The following is a 23,363-nucleotide window of genomic DNA, read 5'->3' as shown; positions in this document are numbered from 1 at the left end:
TTTCTCCTCTCTACCCCACCAACGCTCGCTGGCGATAGATCACTGGCAGTTGAGCGCCTTGCTGAATGACAACCAGGAACGCTATGAGGAAAGGCGACAAGAACCAACCCAAACTGTCGTTTGATCAGCGGAAAGCGAAAGGTGCCGAAGGGCCTGCCCCGGATGCCTTGCCGCGGCCTTCGGCATCAGACAGCACATTGTGTGCAGACATCCGTGAAATGCTGGGCACCATGGAAAAAGGCCTACAGGACAGCATGGCAGCAATTGGCACTAAAATCGACGCGCTGTCATTTAGGATGGACCGCATGTCGGAGAGGGTGGATAAGCATGCTGAACGGCTGGATATGGCACAACGGCGGCTAACGGAAGCGGAGGAAGCCCAAACGGAATGGGATAAAGACCGTAAGCAGTTCGGACGCCTCTTCCAAGTCATTCAAGACAAGACGGAGGACTTGGAGGCACGCTCACGGCGCTCCAACGTCCGCATCACCGGAGTGGCGGAATCTACCAACACTGGTAAAATGGAGTTATTTGTGGAGAAGCTGCTCCAGACACTGTTGGGGGAGGAGAGCTTCTCCCCTATGTTTATTGTCGAGAGGGCTCACCGCACTCTGGGGCCGAAACCGCAACCAGGACTACCGCCGCGGCCGATTATTGCAAAGCTTTTGAACTATAGGGACAGAGATCTGGCGCTCCGGCTGGCGAGGGAGAAAGGAAACTTGCAATTTGAGGGCATGAACATCTCCCTATATCCGGACTTCACGGCGAGAGTGCAGGAAGAGAGGAAGCGCTTCGCCCCGTATAAGAAACAGATGAGAGATCTGGGGCTGGACTACGCCATGTTGTACCCTGCAAGACTCCGAATCAACAAGCAGGGACACTCACACTTTTTCACTGACCCTGCGGACTTGAAAAAATCTCTGAAGGAGTGGGCCAAGGAACAACGCAACAGCCCGAGGAGCCAACGTGAGGACTCGGATGAGGCGGCTACTATGGACGGCCAAGGGTAACCGAATAAGTAGACGCTTCGCTGGGTCGACTAGGCCCTTCTGTGTGATTGACTCTGCTGCAGGTGCTGCACATCTAATTAATCGAAACTATGTGGTACGATCATGATACTGGTGGACTGCTCCGGCGGCTGCACGTCTTACTCTTTGCTGGTAGCTTGGGGGAGGGCTCTCCCGCGTTCGGGAGACTAGTTCTTTGACGGTGTGTATCCTGAGCTGGTGAGGGTGCTGAATAGTACTGGGGGGCAGGGTGTTGGAGCCACTGAGGTTTGAGGTCCTTGACCCAATTGTACTGTTGTCTAGCTGGGAACCTCTGCCCCTGCGCTTTCGGCCTTCTGCTGGCTCCCCTGAGGGCCCCTTGGGTCTGTAGTGTTTTTTCTTGGGGTAGGGAGATGGTGGGGGGTGGTGGGCTCTGTCTGACCGGGTTGGGGTTGGTCGGCTGTGGGTGGGTGGGTGTTTGCTCTAATCTTCTTTTGTTGATCATGTTCCATTTGTTTTTTGGGGTTTGTTGGGGGAAGGGTTTAGAGTGGCCTACTACCGGATTGTGTTCACTGTGCCACCTGTGCGACGCTGATTTGTTCCCTGTGCTGCAATGGTGGATGCTGAGACTCTAGGGCCGGAGAGCGGCCCCAACTCTCTTAGACTACTATCTTGGAATGTGAGGGGGCTGAATGATTTCCGCAAACTCAGGAAGGTACTAGCTTATTTGCAACGGCACCAGGTTGATCTTGCCCTGCTCCAAGAAACCCACCTGCCTCTGTCTAGTCCTATGTTGCTGACCAGGGGTCTGGGGAGTGCTTGTGTTGCTGCAGGTTTCACTACACATGCGAGGGGTGTGCTTACGTGGGCCAATCCCAAATCTCAATTGACGTTGCAGAAGGTTGTTGTGGACCCGGAGGGTCGGTATGCTATTACTCGCTGTGTGGGGAAAGGCCACGACTTGTTGGTTGTGAATGTGTATGGCCCCAATTACGACACTCCCGCCTTTTACACCTCATTGGCGGACCTCTGTAGACAGTATGAAGGTTCCAGGTTGCTATGGGGGGGAGATTTCAATTTCGTGTTGAACCCGGAGCTGGATATATCTGCTGGTGCTCCCAGGCCCCCGGCGGCCTCGGCGTTGCTTATGCAGGCGGAGCTGGTGAAACTTGATCTGCTGGATGTGTGTGGCGTCATAGCCATCCGGGGAAGGGTGGTTTCACTCATTACTCAGCCTATCATAATGTACACACGAGGATTGATTACTGGTTTGTCTCCCACTCCCTCCTTAATTCAGTAAGAGGGTGTGCAGTATTGCCTCGTACGTTATCTGACCACTCACCGCTGCTTTTGCTATTAGAGGCCCCGGCTAGAAGGATACCCCCGTTCACATGGAGGTTCCCCCCGTATTCACTGCTAGATGAGGCCTTCAGAGGGGAACTAGCTGAGGATATTGACACTTATTTTTCGACTAATGTGGGGTCTGTGGATAGTGTCCAGGTGCTCTGGGATGCTTTCAAAGTGTATATACGCGGGATGACGATGGCCAAGCACTCAGGGGTGCTTAAGGCTATCAGGCAGCGTTTGAAATATCTGGAGTCTCAACTGTCTGAACTGGAGCGCCAAGCGGGGGGTGTGGGAGATGCGCACATAACCGAGAGACTTAAGTCCCTGCTATCGGAGTTTCATGACGAGGCGGATAGGGAGATACAACATATGGGAAAGTACGCCACAGCACGCACGTATGGGGAACGAGACCGCCCTGGCTCCCTGCTGGCTAAACTGATGCGAAATAGCAGACCGCCCCTGGTGGTTGAGGAATTGTTGACAGCTAGTGGTGAGGTGGTGGCCGGGGAACAGGATGTACTGGCGGAATTCCACGCTTATTATACCGCACTGTATACTTCGAAATCAGGCCACCTGGAGGAGGAGATAGATGACTATCTGAGTTACATCCAGATGCCCTTTTTAGCTGATTGGCAACGAGAATTCCTGATGGCGCCATTCCAGAAAGAGGAGATTACGGAGGCCCTGGAGGGGATGAGGTCAGGCAGCGCCCCGGGGTCGGATGGCCTTACATTGGCCTTCTATAAGGCTTTTCAAGACAAATTGGTACCCTACTTGATGCTCCTCTTTGATGACATTTGTCAACAAAAAAAAAAAATGAATAACATATTGAAAAGTGCCCATATCCTCACCCTTATCGGAACTGTAACAGGCGTAGTTGGTCAAGAAAGGTATATCTTGTACGAGCTGAATTCTCCAACTCTTAATACTACTTCCTGTGTCACACCATTGTAACGTCGGAAAGCAACAAGTCCACGGAAATATTTGTAGAGAAAGAACTGTGTCCATAAAATCAATACAAAAAGAACAAATGTAAAGAGTACAATAAATATATAAGCAATGAGTGTGCGGATTCTAAGTCCAAAGAAACAAATGAATCCCTATATATCAATCAATCCTATGTCCATAAGAGAATATGTAAACAAACAATACCTAGAATTTGGCGGTCCCACAGTATGTAGCACAGCTCCAACCCGGGGCTTGAAGTCAATTACGGCGAGATAGAGAAATATACAACAAAAGGAGTAGGTGGAGCTGCAGAAGTGTACACCTTCTAAAAATCAAATATACATAATCTAATTACCCTAAATATACACCACAAAGAAGAATATGTACAGCCAACTATGGGTTGTTGATATGGAAGACAAGAAAGTGGCACATTTACTAGTTAATTTGAAAAAGGGAGACTAAAACATCCAGGCAACAGAGTTCCCTTTTGATAGAAACTATACCACAGTTGACAATAAAAAGCAGGAAGTTGTTAGCAAAGAGTCTCACATAACACGGTGTTTCAATAGTCATAAAAAAAAACACATACTTACACAAAGGTCTGTAATGTGGGTCCTTAGGCTAATATTCACGGGAGATCATGATACATCTCAAAGACACAGAATCTATAGGGAAAATAATCCAATGGCGTGTCAAATCTATAGAATTAGTAGTAAGAGCCTAATAAGCCCCTTCAAAAAGCTTTTAGTTATACACCTAAGAGAGAACATATTGGGACTGCCCACCCAGGGGATTCTAGGCAGGTAATAAAAAAGAACTCGCTGCACGTATACTAACAGACTATAATGACATGTCCATATCCGGCAAGTGGTGCAAAAGAGCGCGCTGTGCGTAAAAGGATGTTGTACCATAGTAGTACTCCCATATCTGAATATATAATCAGATATTGATAGTAGGTGGCTTACAAAGGCGGTGTTACGAGAAGCCATAGAACACTGCTGGCACAGGTACAAGCCCCCCAGGCCAGTGCTTTATTGACACCGCCCAACTATATACAATTCCATAATGCCCGACGGAATAAAAATGTTGTTAAAAAACCACAAACTCCAACTAACTCGTAACCCATGTTTGAATGTGGCTGTATATTAACATAACCGCCTTAGTAGTTCAAATGGGGCTAAAATTATGTGTACTAGTAAACTTAACAAGGAGATAACTCTTATGACAAGTTCCCCCTCCTCACAGCGTCCGGTCGTTCCACTTACCCTCATTACGCGTAGAGTCACGGCATTGAGGTCCAAAAAATGTCACAATCCATGGATACACTATCAGGCTTCCCGGCAGTTTTTAAAGCACTCAGGTCCACACTAAGACGCGTGTGGATGACTTCACTGTGCTGCAGACAGGCACCAAAGCCAGTTCGTATCGAAGAAAGAGACAAAGGCGCTACTTTAAGCGCCATCTTTAAATATGCAATTAAACCATGATTAACTGCAAGTATTGTGTCGAAAAAACCTACACTGATGCAATTAATTCCAAAACAGTAAGGAACGATATGACCAGTTTGTAGACAATATAGTCTATATACATAATCATAAGCCATATAATTATTCTGATATCAATGTGTAACATCTAAAATAATATTTTCGATGTCCACAATTTAAACCATGTCAAAATGTATATTAAGCAGCACATGGATGTAAAAGCTAACTAGCACTTCTCCTCCTTCGTCACAAATAGTTCCTGAACCCATAACGAGCCCATATTGCAACTTCCAAAAGATTCCAAAAAGGATATATATATATATATATATATATATATATATATATATATATATATATATGTTATTCAACTCATTGAGTCAAAAGCCTATACATATGTAAGATGGAAAACCATATAGAGTGCCTTAAACTATATATATATATATATCATGTTATTCACCTCAGTGAGTCAAAAGCCTATACATATGTAAGATGGAAAACCATATAGAGTGCCTTAAACATCCTAAATGGACAAGAACATGAAAAATATATGTCTGCATTTAAAAAGTTAAACACACTTGTGGGGCCAGAGGCATATGTATATCCATGATGTGAAAACCTGTAGATTAAATGAGGTAGTCGCTAATGTCATATTAACACAAGGCTCCGTCATATGATCCCCTGCAGGTGTTGGCAATTCCAGAGTGGGCATATATGTGCAGGGCAAGACACTGTGCCGAACAGAAAAAATCATAATCAAAATGACCCCTATCCTGCCTGTGGGTCCAATACTAGACTTTGGATTAAGCAGTCCTACAAGTGCAGTATTAATAAGTCTTATTGTTAATCTCTTATTAGTCGAACGGATTCTCAACAAGATATAGGTTAGACATATCACCACTGGAATGATATACATTAAATAGAAAGTCCTAAGTTTATAAACAGTATACATAAGTATTGTTGTCAATCTCTTATTTACCAACCAAATTCTCATATGGCCTGAGTTAGAGGCGTCACCTCCGGGACACTCCCTTATCCTTTTCACAGAAATGTACTTATTCTCAAAATAATGGATCATACATACGGACACAAAGCAACCGTCCTTTTACACAAAGTTCTGATTTTATTTTTTCCCATGGTACAAACATTACAAGTCCCGCAAGTAAAAAAATCCTTTGGGTAACGGTGGCATCCAAGTCCCCCTGTTGGAAGGAGTAGTTACATAACTGGGACGTAAGTGGTTTCGCAGGGTCACACCCCTCCTATATGTAATGGAGGGCCTACTATCCACATTCTCTCTCAAACCTGGGATTTCTGTGAGTAAGTGCCAATTTTTGCGAAATACATTGAAGATCTTGTCACTATGCATAGTGTATTGTCACAAATCTGGCCTTAGTTTTTTTGTTGTTACCCTGTTGTCTTGTGGTACACTTATCTAATAGGATAGCATCCCTGTCAACATTATATATCCTAGCTTCAGCTTTTTCCAAGTTCTTCCTGTCGTACCCACGTTTAAGGAACCTCTGCTTACTTTCAGCAACATTTACCTGGAAGTTCGCTCCCTCACTACAATTCCTCCTAATGTGAGTTAGTTCTCCAAAGGGTATATTCTTTATAACCGAACTCGCGTGTGCACTGGATGCATGAAGCACCGAGTTGCAGGACGTCTCCTTACAATAGAGTTTACTGTGAATGGTACCCTGTTCGATGTAGAATGTAATGTCTAAGAAGTTAATACATTGTTTGTTATAAGGCATAGTGAACCTGATATTAAACATATTGTCATTGAGATAGGCAAAGTATTCTTCCAGGCGCTCCACTGGTCCTGACCATAAGCAAATGACATCATCGATGTACATCCCCCAGTAAACGATGTATTCTGTCCACGGTGCCCAGACTTAATCTGTACATAAGTAGATTTCACTGTTCTCTGCCAATGTGGCTTTAGCTCCTTATTAACCTCTGTATTTAAAAAAAAACATTGTCCCCTCCAATTACACAGGCATAGCAGGATGATATAATCCTGCTGAATCAAAACACTGGTAAAGTGATCCTAAGCAGCATGTAATGTTTTAAACCACCATTGATGCGTCTGTCTGACTCCTTTTTCTTTAAAATATATTTATAGTCTGCTCTTGCACTACTTTAAACCGTGTTTGAGGCTGATAGTTATGCTTTTATAGTTCATGGAATTGAAGTACTTATTTCAGAGGTTAGTTCCACAACCCTGAACAGTCCCCTGCATCTTTACAATGCAGGCTACGTGACCAGGATTGGCATTGTACTAGTATTACCAGTACGTTTTTAAAGTGTGCATTATGGTCCTTGAGCTAGTGTTGAAACAATCGAATTTTTTATTTTTATTAAGTTGTTTGCCGTAGACTAAAAACAGTATCTTCCTTAACAGCTCTTTAATATTCAGGCAGAGTAGAATATTTCTGCTTATGTGCTGTAGTATGGAAAACGGTTTAATAAATTTTAATTTTATTAAAAAAAATCCTTAATAAAATGTACATGTACCAGACAAGTTTTTTTTGTATGCAATGATTGTTATTGAAAATGATCCTTTGAGAAACACTTGATTGAATATACCACTTTTATTCATTGTCAAAATAAAAATGTGTTGTAAATATCGAGTAAATATCGAATAAAATATGGAGCAGTGGAGTAAGAGGTGCAGCAGCCTTAAAATCCGTTGCAGATTTATTAAGTTTTCCCATGTTGTCTTACAAGCCATAAGTATGTTAAAATACCAGCGGGTCTTCCCTCCTTATCAAAAGAGAAAAACAGGCCCAAGTTCAGTGTAGCATGAAGAGCATACACATGGAAAAACAGTGATATGGTATTAATTGCTCTTGCATATTTTAAAATGTGTACTCTGTAAAAGAGCAGGGACATATTGTTCTTCCCTCACTGAAGTAAGAGCAGAGTAGCGGCATGGCTGTTTTATTCTGATGCAATATTGTTTTAATGGGCTCCACCTCATGGTAAGTTTATGTTCTGTTTGTGTTATATTGCACATTATCTGTTCTAATAATAGTACTTACCGCCAGAGTCTATTGTGCCACAGGGCAATAGAGCTCTAAACTGCTTCCAGCATATATAAGAGCGAATGTCAGAACACAAGCCCATCATGGTTATTGCTGGCTCTGTAGGAATGTAAAATATCAATGTTCTCCTGATGCATCTAAGGACATCCTTATAAAATATCCAAATGGTAGGGCAAGACCATCAACATTAAGGAAGTTTCCTCCATCTTGTCTGCGTCACCAGTACACTTCTAACACAGTCAGAAAGGTGCAATGTAAGCATAATGTTGTTTAACTTTGGCACATAATATTGAAAGCCTGTTCACTAAGTGGAATATTCCTGCACTACATGGGGATGTTGGACTAAAGCAAAGCATGTGCTTCCTCTGCAAATGTCCCTTTGAATCCCCAACCCCACCTAAGATGGTAGGACCGCTTGGCATGACCACTTGCTTCCGATGCTTTAAGTATGTTGGACACATCTAGAAACAGCAAGGACTGAATCCTCTTTTTAAAATGGGTTGGTTTCCTTGTGGCTACTTTTGTTTACATGGATCTAAGGCTCAGTGTCTGAGCTGGCATTATCAGTACCTGTCAGATATTTTTGGAATCAGTCATTGTTTTTGCATTGTAAGAAAGAGTTTTGTCTTATCCTCATGGAAAAGGTTTGCTAGCATCCTATGTTCTCCCATTTACCAACAATGAAAGTGATCCCCCTCCCCCCAGGGGTAACGCGAGGTCTATGTTGTGATGAGTTGGGATCTTTGTCTGGGGAAAGGGAGGCTGCGTTTCAGCTGAATCCCAGCTTGGCCCACAGTTCTTTGACTTTCTTTCCTGTCTATTCTTCCAGCCATGTCTCATGTAGGTATTTTTTCTTATATTGATTTTGGTCAGTTCTGCAGATAAGACACTGGTCTGAGGTAAATCCCCACTGCACCCCTCTCAATACTGCATCTCCAGGTATCCTTATTAGCCAGACATTACTCTCTAGCTCTTAATAAACCACACCCATTTATTCTATCTGGCATTGCCTATATTCTTGTGTTTCGATGGCCTGAGCATTCCAGAAGGCCAGTGAGACCCAGGCGTGGTTTAAGTGGAAAGCTCTCAGGGGTTCATATGTGGCCTAACCAGCTCTGTACCCCTCCTCATACTAAACATTTACCACCTCTGGGATATATCTGTGCCTGGCAACTACCATGGCTGCAGCCTCGCACCAAACCTCTCTGTCTTCAACACCCCTGTTAGCTTACGATATAGAATTAAAGGGCTTTGTAGGCACCACTCAGTGATGGGCCCCTGATTTTTGATGTTTTTCTCTGAGGGGGTTCTGCACTGTCTTTTCTAATATGTCCTTGGCATGTGCTATTGTATTTTTTTTTCCAGTGTGAATTCTAATTACAACCTAGCTCTCCACTTGGTGTGTCTCCCTCGTCCTAGCTTCAGCCTTTCTTGGTGCACTTTGTAAGAAAGTGCCCTCTGTTTGCATGGTTGCCCCTACGTTTTGCTGAACTGCTGATGTACTGGGCTCCTGCCAGACAGGTTATCAGAGCCTATGTTGCTTCCCTAATACTGCATTAAAACACACCCAATTGGCACTCTCAGGCCACAGGCCAACCCCTGGTAAATGGTACCACAGGTCACCAAGGCACTGTGAACAGAGAAGGCCTTTAAGGGCTGCAGCACTTATTGTGCCACTATTTGAGGCTTTGTACCTTTACACACACACACTGCCTTTGCAGGCTGCTTGTTTTGGTGCAGAACAAAGTGAAGAGTCGACATGGGATACATCCCTGTGTGCCATGCCTACAACCCACTGCCCTGGCATAGATCAGCCACCCCTCTAGCTGGGTACACTATACCACCGGTGAAGGTACAGGTGCATGAGCCCTGTACCACTACAGTGTCGAAGCCAATTCTTAGACATTGTAAGTGCAGTAATGCCATTAAGAGTATATGGTGCTGGGAGTTAGTCATTATGAACTCCACAGTGCCAGTGTGGGATTAAATGAAAAATGCACATAGAGGGCATCTTAGAGATGCCCCCTGAAAAATGACCGAACACTTTCGTGCAGGCTCACCAGCTGCCACCACCAGACATGTTTCTGGACCCCTGGAAACCATGCACATCCTGGGGCGAAGTGCCAAGCCTCCTCCCCCAGGATTGGCAGGGTCCACGAAGGGGAGGCTTCAAAGCCTTACTGCCATTGTGAGCTTCCCCAGGACTTTTGCTGCTTCCAGAAACTTGTCCCCACTGGTTCTGACCCCCACTTTGGTGGGAAAACCAAGGGAGGTGGGCCCACCTTTGCCAACCCCACCCCTCTGGTGCGGGAGGCAAGGTGAAGCACAACTCTCAGTCCCCGCCATCTTGGAGATGGGGTACCCAGCCAACCAGAGGGAGGCAAATGCCCCCTCCCACTGGAAGGTGGCATTATAGGGGGAGTATCTACCCCAAGGAAGGGATCCATTGGTCCAAACCTTTACTTACCGGTAACGCCTCTAAATCTAGTATTTAGAGGCACCCCCTAATCTAGCCTCCTCAGAAAAGAAACTACCTAGAAGAAAAGAAGGACCGAACAGCAGTGATGACGCTAAAAAGAGGACGCCCACTGACTTCACCCCAGCCCTAACGGCCTGCCACCACCTCAAACTCCAGTGTGTTCTGCAGCCAGCAATCTCAAGAGCCCCGAGGACCTGCCCTGCCTTCCAAAGAGAAGACTGTCTCTCCTGTGAACAAAGGATTTTTTCACCCACAGACTCTGGCTCCAGTCAAATCAGAGAGTCTGCACCACTCACGCACCGTTGCCCACGGCCTGAGTTAGAGTGGCCCAACACCACAAGGAAGTCTCCCCGGCGATCCTGACCAGAGATCCGGTGATCCCTGACCTGCCTTGAATCCCCCAGCAAAGCCTGCAGCCTCTTTCTCGAGGATACCCGTGACCTTCTCTAGAGCTGGTAAGAGAAACACCCTGCTTTAAGACACTCCTGCACTGGAAGCCCCACGGCCTTGGGTGGCCCAACGGACTATGTCCCAGCGTCCCCAGGCATCACAACTTACCTCTCCAACTGGTGGTCACCTCCAGAAGATCTTCGTCCGAGTCTGCGGTCTTTTTTGAAAACCAGAGAATCCCCATTAAAATCAACAAGGCACCCGGCACCAAAATAGCACCCTACACCCAGCCGCCCCTGCGCCGTTGCAGGTGTACTTTGGGTGCTAACTCAGATCCCACTTTGCACTGAGCCTAACACCAGGAGCTTTGCTCCCCAAACCCAGTTCCCATTAAGTATAATGGGGTTACCCAGTGACCCTCAGAACCTGGGTATCTGAAATCTGAGGTTAAGTTTGTTCTGTCGGGAGTTAAATAATTTTTTTTACTTTGTCTTAAGCTTTAGTACATGAAAGGGGAAAAAGGAAACACACTTAGATTGATGTAAAGCAGCCACCAACTGGAGGCCACCACCGGTAACATTGGGCCTCAGCACTCTGCACTCGGCCGCCCTAGTGCTGCTGAGGGTGTTTTGAGTTCATCCTCTACCCTGGGGGTACCCTTGTTCTAACCCCAGAAACTCAACCCCGAAGACAGAGTACTTAATTTGTGACTGATAATTTAATTTCTCTCCATAGAAGTCAATTGACTGTTTTTCTCTGTGTGTTGTTTATTTGTATTGAAACTTGAAAAAATAAAATTTTGCAAAACAGATTTTACTTACCTTTTCTCTAAGGAATGTCCCAATGTGATATCTAGGCATATCACACTAAGTAGCCAAAGTAACTTAAAAAGTAATCTGTACAGTAATTTTAATACCTAAACTTACCTGTGTTTCAAACAACTGCATTTGAACTTGCGTTCACTTGTAAACACTGCATAATATTTTGCGAAGCATTTTTCACTTACATGTGCCAGACTTGGCTTGGTTCTACAAATAAAAGAAATCAATATTTTTATACAAACAAAATTGGTCTGAGTTCAGTCTTTGAGTGTGTGACATCATTTGCTGATTGAGAGTGTAAAACAAATGCTTAACACTACCCTTTGATAAAGCCTTATTGCTCGCCCACACTACCACAAATAGTGAGGTGCTATGTACTTTTACTTTTGCCTACCTTTGGGGTTCCACTGGACTGTGTACACTATACCTTATTTTGGTATAGTGTATATATAGAGCCTGCTTCCTACATACTTGTAATAGACATTCCTGGTGTCCACGTCTAGGAAGTGTCCCTAGTTCCTTTGCTGCGGTTGTGTAGGGTCTGAAGTGCTGCCTCAATCTTATCTGCATCCCTTTACGCAGCTGTATTTATCTTAGCTTTGGGCTCCCCATGGCTTTCCGGCTTCTGCTTTAAGATTACACTACGACCAGTCTTTTAATCTTCCCTCTGCCCACTTGACCGCACCAGAGACAGCCACCCACTAAGGTTCTTGCTCTCTTCAGGCCAAGGGATCTGCCCAAATTTTCCACTGTTCACTTTTTCTTGATCTATTCCTCTAGCAAGGGAGCATGCCTCTGTGCTAACCGGGGGCTCCCATAAGGTCACCACTGCAGTATTTGGGGTGTTCCTGCAAGCCAGACAAGGCCCTGCCCATCGCATTGAGGTTTGTACCTGGTCTTTCTTTAGTTCCACCTCATCCCAAGCCCTCTCGTGGTTCGGGTCCGTCCTACTCCCTACTGTGCTCCCCTTCCCTAGATTCCATTTTGCCATTGGGGCCAGATTGTCGCACGATTTGTGCCACAGACCCTCCCTGGTTTTCCTCTTCAGAATCTAGTGAGGGGTGCAGTGGTGTGGGGGATCTGCAGCTGGAGGAGAGAGCCAGATTCTACCAAAATTGTGCCTGTTCATGCCTCTGGGTGGGGAAGTGCACCTCTGTCCTCCATTTAGCCACCATCAGCGTCCTATGATGCCCCACCGGTTAAGCCAATTCCCCCTAACCAGTCAGTGTTTGCTCCAGTCAGTCAATGGCTGCCGACGATGCTTCTAATGTCTGGATGACAGCTGAGCTGCAGGCTCTTATGTCCTACTCCTGACCCGGTTAAGCCACTTTCCGTTTTCACTTTGTTACCTATTATTCCCTTTTTTGTTTCAGGTGTTTTGCTTGCACTCTTTGACAAGGGTTTATCATATGATTGCTTAAGTCCTAGACAGATAACGCCACTCCGCGCAACTGACTTCACTCTACGCAATGCTGCCCCACTCTACTCAACTGCACTCCACTCTGCACCACACCATCTCCATGCAGCGTCAATCATTGCAGCGCCACCGACACAGTGCCACTTCATGTAAAGCCACTCCACACAGAACCACTCCATGCAACCCCACTCCTTTATGCAACACCACTCCAACCAACTGCATGCTACACACGCAATCACTCAATACAGCGCCAATCCATACAACCACACCACATTTTTACAATCCACATACCTCTCAACACCACATAATTCAGCTCCACCTAATTACACACTGCTCAATACCACATAAATACACCCCACATAAATACACTCTATACCACATAACAATCCACATGAAAACACTACACACCATGTACATAATTCCACTCAACATAATTTCATTCTATGCCACACTATTCAACACAACACAAATCCATTCCACACCACAAATTACAACAAAAAAAACATTATTCTACCCCACAACACAATTCCACTACACACCACATATAGCCAATTTACAATCCACAATTCAACATCATACCATAAAATTCAACAGCACACCACATAATTAAACTCCACTACATAACCTGTCACAAAACAAATTACCATTCATCATAATTACACTTCATTACACTCACTCCCACTTCACATAATTCCAATACTCAAAACAAGTACTTACTATCCACATAATACAACTGCACACCATGCCACATAATCCCACTACTCTATGCCACACAATGCCACCACTAACAATTCCAATACAACCCAAACATTTCCACTACACACCACATACATACACTCCAATCCATAACATATAGGAAAAATACATATACAACCCCAATAGCTCTAAATCTTTTTTTATACACCCAAACACACAGATTTGAAGCTTAGCTCCTACCTATTTCTTCTTTTTTGCCACCACACAGCTAAACCTATCCACACAGTTCCACACCACACAATTCAACTTTACACATTTGCAATCCACAACACATAATTCGACACCAAACCGCATAACACAACTCAACACAATTACACATACAACTAATCCACACCACACAATTCCACATCATACCACAACCAATGCAACAGCACCCAATGTAATTAAACTCCACTACATACCAATCCACAACACAAAATAGCATTCCATATAATTGCACTCCATAACACAAAATTCCACTCCACATAATTCCAGTACAAATATTTACTATTCCTATAATTGCATGGCAGTCCATGCCACATAATTCCACTACCCAAATCTAATCCACACCACACAATTCCATGCATCTACAATTACACCACTAACTATTCCTTTCCAACACACACAATTCAGCTACACACCACATAAATACATTCCATAACACATAGTTAAACGGCATTGCTGTTTACAATGCCAATAGCTCTAACTCCAACAAATGCGAGACCAACTGCATTTTCAATGTTAAACTTGAATGCTGAGCATGGCGCCCGCTTCAGGGACACTGTGCTCTACAATAAAAATCTCGCAATTGTGAGACCTATTGCATTGCAAATCTTTGTTTTTTTAAGGAGAATGTGATTCTGGAGGTTAAGCCCGCTCTTGTTCCCTAAAGTTTTCCTAGAATTCCATTTGTTCCTTCTTATACCACTTGCTGTCCTTCCCACATCTTAATCTTAACGACATGGAGAGGCTTAATTGACATGGGTCTCTGAGGGATATGCACCTATAGGTGTGCCAGATTCCAAGTGAATGATGACTCATTCCTTTCTTTCAAGCACGCCTCTGTTTTCTAAATTAATTTTGTGCATTTCTTCATTTAGTCTGGTAAATATTTCCTTGATGTTTTCCAAACCCATATTGTAAGAGCTGTTCTAGCTACCTCTGCCCTTCTTAGAGGTTCTCCCAGTTTAATTTGTTTTTCAGGCAGCTGCTCGGTATGCAGTGCATTCCTTCGCAAGGACTAACCACAATCTCCGTTTGAGAGTAGTTGATAGATTTCCGGTCTAGGCTGCAAGACAGTTCTCATTCCTTCTCAGTCTCGGAAGTGCTTCAAGAGTGTTTCATACAAACAATTTGCAAAAGCAAATCCCACTAGAAGACCTAGTTAGTTACCTTTATAATTTTTTTCTGATAAAGTGACGCAGATTTCTGATCACCTTACCATCTCTCTTCTTGAAGTTGGAAATTGTGTTGTGTTCTGTTTAATGTGGCATTGGCCTTTGCATTCCTGGTCTCCCTGGGTGAAAACCGACACAGCTTATATAGCAGTTCTTCTGACCCTTTAAATAAACCCTGGACATGGTGGATTAGCAAGGGTGCCAGGGGCAAGTCGGGAAAATGGGCCCCTCCACTGTAGGATACTGAAACGATCAGAGCTCAGTGGGCTACTCGGGCCTCTGGGTCTCTGTGCCATTGCACCTGCTGCAGTATTAACCGCATCGCTGCGGCGGCTTTTCCCGCTGTATGCGGTAAATTTGAAAAAGCCGCGTTACATGACGAGCTCAGCTAGTCATCCGCACATGACCACCGTGGCTGATGAATAGCTGAGCTCGTCATCCGCAGCGAAGAGGTTAATAGTTACGTCTCTGCTTCAAGAATCCTGCAACACTTGCTCTGTGTCAAACAGTGCAAACTGGTTACGAAGACAAGCGATTGCTGATGGAATTTTAGATCCAGTATTGCACCAGGGATAAAGTTCATATAAAGGGGGAGCGGTCATATCCATCCAAATTAGCATTACCAAAAGCAAGTAAATGTGTTCTTCTCTATCGTGAATCTCATCATCCTCCACCCTGCAAGATCAGGGGTATAGCCTGATCTTGAATAACTACTCTGACTGTCCCTTCAGAAAGGACTCCTTTTGGAGTGGAGTGCAGTGTGTCCTGGAACTGTCGAGCTTCTGGAATCCTTAGAGTTGCCATATCAGAATGTTGCGTACGCAGTGATAATTGTATACAGACCTTCCTGATTAGTTTTGAACACTCCACAAAATTGAAAGACAGTCTTTTAGGCAAATGTGTTGTAAAATTTTGAGTTTGAACTCAAAGTAGCTGCATTTTTGTAAACTTTTTGGGCACGCTAGGTATGTTTTTTGAATGTGACCAATTAAACGAGTGATATCATTCTGCTCACAGATAAGATATTTTAATGTTTAATCATTCAAAAAAAGATGCCCATGCTTAGAGAACTAGTTTTACAACCAAGCAATGACATGCATTTTTCTTCTTCAGTCCTTTCAGACCCACTCCTCAAAACCTTTCAAGGAAACAAAAGCTGCTCCAGAACCAGGTGAGTTTGTATGGTCTGCATCAGAAGATGTAAGTTGTTCTTCAGCTGTTTCTGTGCAACCTGCAAAAAATGTTTTAGGTTACAGTAAAGGCAATTCTGTTTCACTTCTGTGAGAATTAACTGCTTATCAAGCATAACCGCTGTTAATGGATGGGTTGGTATTCTGCATCAGGCCATAGCTAATATCCCAGCTCTGAGCACTACTTCGGCATTCTTTCAAAGTTTCTATGGAAATATAATTGCCACACCGACACATCGTTCTGTTTTACAGATGTCTCATTACTCTTGTAGCATGCAACTTTCTATTTTTAATGGTTCATAAACATTAGAATACTTGTCCCGCTTTTTCGGGATTCAGGAACACACATTGAGAGCTACATATATAAAATATTCCATTTAGTTTTGCAGCGTGAGTCTTTCTGGATTAACTATGCTGTGCATTATTCTGCCATCTCGTGGTTGGGTCCGGAATTATCGTATTTTCCCTTTTTATTTATTAAATTTTTTTTCTGACCCAGATAGGGTGGGCGACAACTTACCTCCATTTGGTGACCTCTGTGACGTTTGTGAGCTTCCTGCGGAAGCTCCCTCCTGTGGTCACCATCTTCAGATTCTTTTTTCCACCGTTTGGTCTGGATTGTCAACGAAGGAGCTCCAGAACTTTGGAGACAGAATCACCAGAAAATCAACGAAATTACACCAGAAAATCGACTTGCAGTGACCAGAACACCAGTCAACTAACAGGGCCGACGAAGAAGGGAAAGAACCAATCCTTCGACGTTCCACGGACGATGCGTGCACAGGGGGCCCCCTGAGCACCGTGATGGACAAGACACTGTTCAAATTCTGCGTGAACTGCAGACACAAGTATGCGCAGAAGGACCAGCATCCAGTCTGCAACCTCTGCCTTCCGCTTGACCACTGAAGCGAGGACTGCAATGCCTGCGCGGTTTTCACGCCTACGACACTTAAGGTGAGAGAGAGGCAGCTGATGGCGAAGCACATCATGCAGGGCCATGGAGCACCTCCATCGCTCCAAGTCTTGGGCCTCTCCTGTGATGAAGAGGACAACCTCTCCGAAGGCGCAGAAGACTCGACTGACGTCAAGGTTGAACAGAGGAAGGAGGTAAGAGCGGCGTCCACCCCTAGAACCTCGACAGACACTCGAGGGAGTGAGTCCAAATCCTCCCAAAAAGGGGCACTGCCGTCGAAGTCCTTGACGCTAGCAGCCGCACCCAGAGATAAACAGCCCAGCGAATCCTTGGCTAAGGACTCCCAGCCGGTGAAAAGCCTGGAAAAGGGGAGGCCATTGAAAGCGGTTCCAGAAAAGGAACACTCAACGTCAAAGCAAGAGGCCCAAAAACAGGGCCCATCGTCCAAGCCTGCGACAACGTAGACCATCGCGAAAAGAAGGCCGGAGAATCTCGACGCCGAACAAGCGTCCGAGATGGACAGGAAAAGAAGGCTCGAGGCCAAAATGGCAAATATTTTCCAGAGAAACAAGGAGTTTGATGACAAAATGGGCCGGTACATGATTCCATAGAAACCCATGCTCTAGGTCGAAGCCGAGGGTAACACTGAAGAACTCCAGCCGCCAAACACTCCAGAACCCGCAGAAGAGCAGGTAGAAGAAGACCTGCATTATTACAGCGAGGAAGAAGAAACGTACCAGGCCTCGACAATTTTGGAGTCTCAAGATCTTCCGTGGCAGGACCTCGACGCCGAATCGCCGGGGGAGGGTGTAGAGTCCTACCCTTTGAGGCCTTCGCCGCCAGACGACATTGGAATGTGCAACCAAGTCATAAAGAAGGAGGCAGAGACATACAAGGTGAAGCTGGAGGAGGAAAAGCCTCAGGCATGTTTCCTGATGGAAACACTTTTGCCAACACAAACAAGGAGCCAATTCTTGCCAATGCTTCCTAGTGTGCTGGTCCGAGGAAGGGAGGTGTTCAAAGAACCAGCTATATGCAGATCTGTCACCCGAGGTGTGAAAAGAAATACAAACACTCCTCACAGGACCCCGTGTACATCAGGGGGTCAGTACCACCTGACTCCATCATAGCAGCCACAGCCAGAAAGGGAGCCAACATCCCCACAAATACAGGACCCCCGCCTGACAAGGAAAGCAAGAGGATAGACCTCACAGGGAGAAAGATGGAAAGGAGTGCGGCAATACAGTGGCGTATAGCAAACTCCAATGCCTTCATCAATAGGCACGGATACCAACACTGGGAGGAGGTTGGAGAACTTCTCAAGCACCTACCAGACCAATACCAGAAGAGGGCCAGCTGCCTGGTAGAGGAGGGGAAAAACATGGCCAATACATGTTTGCAATCGGCTCTAGACTCAGCAGAAACATCAAGTAGACAAATGATGATAGGGGTGATGGAGAGAAGACATGCTTGGCTCTGTATATCTGGTTTCAAGGTTGAAGTCCAAAATAACATCCTCCGCACACCCTTTAATGGTGAACAACTGTTTGGTAGCACAGTCAACGAAAAATTGAATCAACTGAAAAAGGAAAATGAGACTGCAAGGTCAATGGGGAGCCCTGCAATTCAGGGGAATGAGAAGGGGAGTACCTCAAAGAAGACCAGCAGGCAGGGGTAACAACCAACCCGCCACATCTCACCAATCCTTCAACCAAGGATTCCAAAGGGGAAACCAGGGTCAACAGCAGGGACAGCAACAGCCGACATGGCAATACCAACCTAGTTGCCAGTTCTTTCGTGGGCCCACTAGAGGGCGAGGTGGCACACCTAAAGGAGGCCAACAGCCCGCCTTCAAATGATTTAAAAAAAAACTTCAACGCACACCCAGACAACATCAGCTGGGATGTGTCATATAACAAAACAACCAAAAAACTGTCAGGCCCTCCTGCATGCAACACCAGTAGGAAGCAGGATAAAAGACTTCCTCCAGGAGTGGAGTGAGATGACCACAGACAAGTGAATACTAAACATCATAATGCATGGCTATTGCATAGAACTAAGAGGACAACCTCCACACAGAAAGCCAAACAAAAAGATTCACTCAAGAAGACAACTATCATATTTGTTAAAGGAAACAAATGAACCTCTAGACAAACAAGCCATAGAAAAGGTACCAGCACATCAGAGAGGGAAGGGGGTTTACTCCACTTACTTTCTATTACCAAAGGTGGACGAGACATTACTTCCTATCCTGGACTTAAGGTACCTAAACAAGTACATAAGAACGCTAAAATTCAAAATGACATCTCTACAGGAAGTAATTCCCCAGATACAACTATGGGATTACATGACAACAATAACAATAGATCTAAAGGACGCATACCTGCACATTCCATTGAACAGAAAACACAAACACTAAGGTTTGTGGTCAGGAATATACACTACCAGTTCACAGTGCTAGCCTTCGGTCTGAAATCAGCACCAAGGCTGTTCACAAAATGCCTGGCAGCAGTGGCGGCACACTTGAGGAGACAGGTAATACACGTATACCCGTATCTCGAAGACTGGCTGGTAAAGGCAAGCTCACACACTTAAACTTTTCACTGAAAAACAGTCAATCTTATCCTATGGAGGTAAATAGTGTTATCAGTTTTGAGGTAAGTATTTGGTAGTGGGAGTTGAGGTCCCGGGGGGTAGACTCCGGTGTCCCCCAGGGTCAGTGATGCACTCTTGTTACATCCTCAGCGGCACTAGGGCGGCCGGTTGCAGAGTGGCAAGGCCCAATGTTATCCAGTGGGGGGTAATGGGCCTCCAGTTGGTGGCTGCTGACGAGCAGGCCAGTTGGCTGTGGGAGCAGAGCTCCGGGACTTTAGACCATTTAACTTAATGGGGAAACAAGCCAGCACAAAAGGTGCAACTTCAGCGGCGCTAGGGCGGACGGGTGCAGAATGCTGTTTTGGCGTCGGGTACCCTGTTTTCAATGGGGATTTTCGTTTTTCGCTGCAGACTCGGTGCAGAAAGACTTCTGGGAGGAACCAACAGCTGAGCAGGTAAGTTGGAGGGCTCGGGGGCATACGTCCACCTCTGGTTCTTTTCTCCAGGGCGCAGGGTAGTTAGATGCAGGGATGTCTTGAGGTCGGATTTCACCTTACCGGGCCACTTGCGGTTGAGGTCTTCGTGCAGAGTCCTAGGCGACGTCGGGGAGTCCTGGAAGGGTCAACCCACGGTGGACTCGGACTCTGGAGCGCAGGGGGTGCCTTGCTGGGACCGGTGAGCCACTCGAACTTGGCCAGTGGGCGACGGGTGCAGTGGTAGCTCCAGGCGTCTGGTTTCTTTGTCCTCAGCAGGCTCGGAGTCTGTTTTTGGAGTTTATTTTGAAAAGGGCTGCTGTTCACAGGAGATCCGGTCTTTGTTGAAGGCAGTCAGTCCTCCCAGTGGTTCTGGAGGTCGCTGGCTGCAGGACAAGACGATATTTAGCACAGGATCTCCGGAAACTGCAGCGGGCCGGTAGGGCTAGGCCCAAGTCAGTTGCTCTCTGCTGGGCGTCTTCTTTCGCCCTTTTTAGGTCTCGGCCTGATCCAGCGCATGCGCTGGCCTGGCCGAGACATTTAGTAGGCTGCTTGGGAAAGTGCTGCTTTCCTGGCGACCAGCTTACTATCGCGCACGTGACGTGCAAAGCTGGCATCTGGCTTGCTGTGCACGTCGCGCGAGCTTGTGCGCCTAATAGCAAGCTTGTGCGCCTAATAGCAAGCTGGTGCACGTGCACCCCTGCTTTCACATTTGCCGTCTTGCTTTTTTTATTTTTACACTTTTGCCGTCGTCGGGAGTGGTGCACGCACACCCCTGCTTTCACTTTTGCCGGCTTCGCGAGTGGTGCGCGCGCACCCCTGGTTTAATTTTTGCCTCCTTGTTCTATCTGCAAACACACCAGTGACTAACTCTGTCCCAGCCCCTACTGCTTGTTAAAAAAGCGACTTGCTCTAGACAGTCAGGTGACTTACACCAATCAGACTCCAAACTCATGCTATTACATAGGTTTTGTCACCCGCCCTCACAGGATGACAGTCACCATTGTTAGAACTCTAACTCTAGTGTAAACATGCTTAAAGAATTACAGAGCTTTAACGTTAGGGTCGTATTTAATTTAGAAAAATTCGAACACATTTCTTCAGGTTTGAAAACTTATGCTAACTTTCCGTGACGGCACAATTTTGTTTTTAAACTCTGACCTTGCTTCACCAATCGGTGCATGCTAACAGCGTATTTGTAGAAGGTGCCAGAACCGCCGAGGTGTCTCTTGGTTCTGTTGACAGGTAACCGATGATCATCGATACCCAACTCAATAGCACACCCCAAACACCCCCGGGCTATGCCCCTGACCGGACTACAAATACAAGAATACAAAGACAAAAGATTGGGAGCCTTCGTGGAAGACAAACAATGCCTTTCGTGATATATATCTAATCTATTTAAGTGATCTGCCTGCAAGGGCAGGAGTATGTTTGAGATTGGTATCTTTTTTTAAATAAAACTGGTTCATACTAACACCCTTACACACAGCAAATACATTAAACTTACGGGCACAACTCACAAACAATCACCGAGCGCAGCTGCTTAAAGACGTCTTGTTCAACAGCGTCTGGAAGTCCAGAGTTGGCCAACAGCACTGGCGCACTGAGACTTTAAACCCACCACTTATTAAAAGTACAGGTACAAGTCACAGAAAGCTAAGGTTCAGTCAAAGCCAGGTTTAGTCAAAGCTGCCACGAAATGAGCCTTTTGTTTTCCATGTTCATGGAGGGATGAATTGATGGAAAAAGTCATCTTTATTATGTTATTGGTTGGCTTTTGTAAAATGCTGTCTGTTGTTCAGTGCCTGCATTTAATTTCTGAACAGAGATGTCTCGAGTAACAACCTCCGATACATCCTGCTCCTCTCGCTTATTTTCACAGGCAGTGTTTGGATTTCAATTCAGCCGCCACTTATCTCACACAACATTTTGTCGCAATGAAATATGCAAAAGCGATAAAAGAGCCGCTGAACCTTGGCCATGCAATGAGTATTGTGAACACGAGTTGTCTTACTAATGATGCGCAAATGAAAGTATTGTATGCTGCAGGATTGATATCTTGTAGAAAATACACTTCATTCCTGTGGCATGATGCTGGCCGCTCAACCAATCGCAAAGCCAGCAATTCCACTTATCCCATTACGGCCCTTATTACATCCATTAGGTACTAGCATATGAATGCCACAAGAGGCGTTTATAAAGCCAAACTGTACGATTCTAGTGCAATGGAGAAATATGTTTATCTTATTTTTGCGTGAAATAATTATTTTCGCCCTTATGACTATATTGTTCGAAAAATAACAATTCTGTAGTAGGGGATCTCTGTGTATAGTCATAATGTAGTGAATAGTCCCGCCCATGTGCGTGGACCCCGGCAATCAAAAATAATCTCTTAAGTTGTCAAAATAATGCAGAAACTGCAAAGACACTTAAGAGAGAATTTAAAGACAAATAATGCAGTCTATATCCACAGGCTACACTGTCCAGTACTTCAACTAGAAATTCCACCAAAAAAACACCACACATAATACAGCCTGCCCAGTTTCTACCATAGAGAAACTTGCCTCCCCCAGTAAAAGACTCTGGAAGGATAGAGAGGAAGGTAGGGACAGACAAGCCCCATAGGTTGCCATTATGTGGCTTAAATAGGATACTGTGCCTGTAAGAGAACTTTCCAGAACTTCTCCCAGTATCCTAGAATGCATAGCAGGTCCCTTCTACTTTCAGTTCTTTTTTCCGGCTCCTGCTTACAGGACCCTGGCATTGAGCTCTCCCTTGTTTCAAGGGTTTATTGGATTTTTTGGCACTTTTGTGTTCTTAAAGTGTTTCAGTTTTCTTTCTTGGTGTTCTCTTTCTCTTTTGTGTGCTGTTTCAGGCGTTTTAGGGCTCTAAAATGCCTGGCCTTTTTGATAAGTGCCCAGCATGTGGGAGGAAGAAGGCCAAGAGTGATCCCCATGATGTCTGCATCGTCTGCCTCCCTGAGGATCATGTCCCTGAGGACTGTGTCATCTGCCAGCAGTTTACTGCTCGGACTCTGAGGGACAGGATGAAGATCAGGCTTTCTGGCCTTGAGGAGAGGCGTCTGCAGGCTGCAGGTGGGTCTGGGCAGGCTGGGAAGATTCCCTCTGCCGGGCTCCC

The 23,363-nt window shown here is 45.5% G+C and overlaps 1 protein-coding gene across 1 annotated transcript in view; it reads left to right on the top strand.

Moving 5' to 3' along the window:
- The window catches only part of CENPN (centromere protein N), a 334,623-nt gene that overhangs the window by 204,811 nt on the left and 106,449 nt on the right, over positions 1–23,363 (top strand). Inside the window, exon 9 of the mRNA XM_086945091.1 lies at positions 16,165–16,222. Within this exon, the coding sequence (XP_086801217.1) occupies positions 16,165–16,222 (58 nt within the window). The remainder of the gene's footprint in view (positions 1–16,164; positions 16,223–23,363) is intronic.

The sequence above is a fragment of the Lissotriton vulgaris genome, chromosome 12 (assembly GCF_964263255.1).
Source record: "Lissotriton vulgaris chromosome 12, aLisVul1.2, whole genome shotgun sequence".
Taxonomy (NCBI): domain Eukaryota; kingdom Metazoa; phylum Chordata; class Amphibia; order Caudata; family Salamandridae; genus Lissotriton; species Lissotriton vulgaris.
This window is presented reverse-complemented; position numbering and strand designations above follow the sequence as displayed.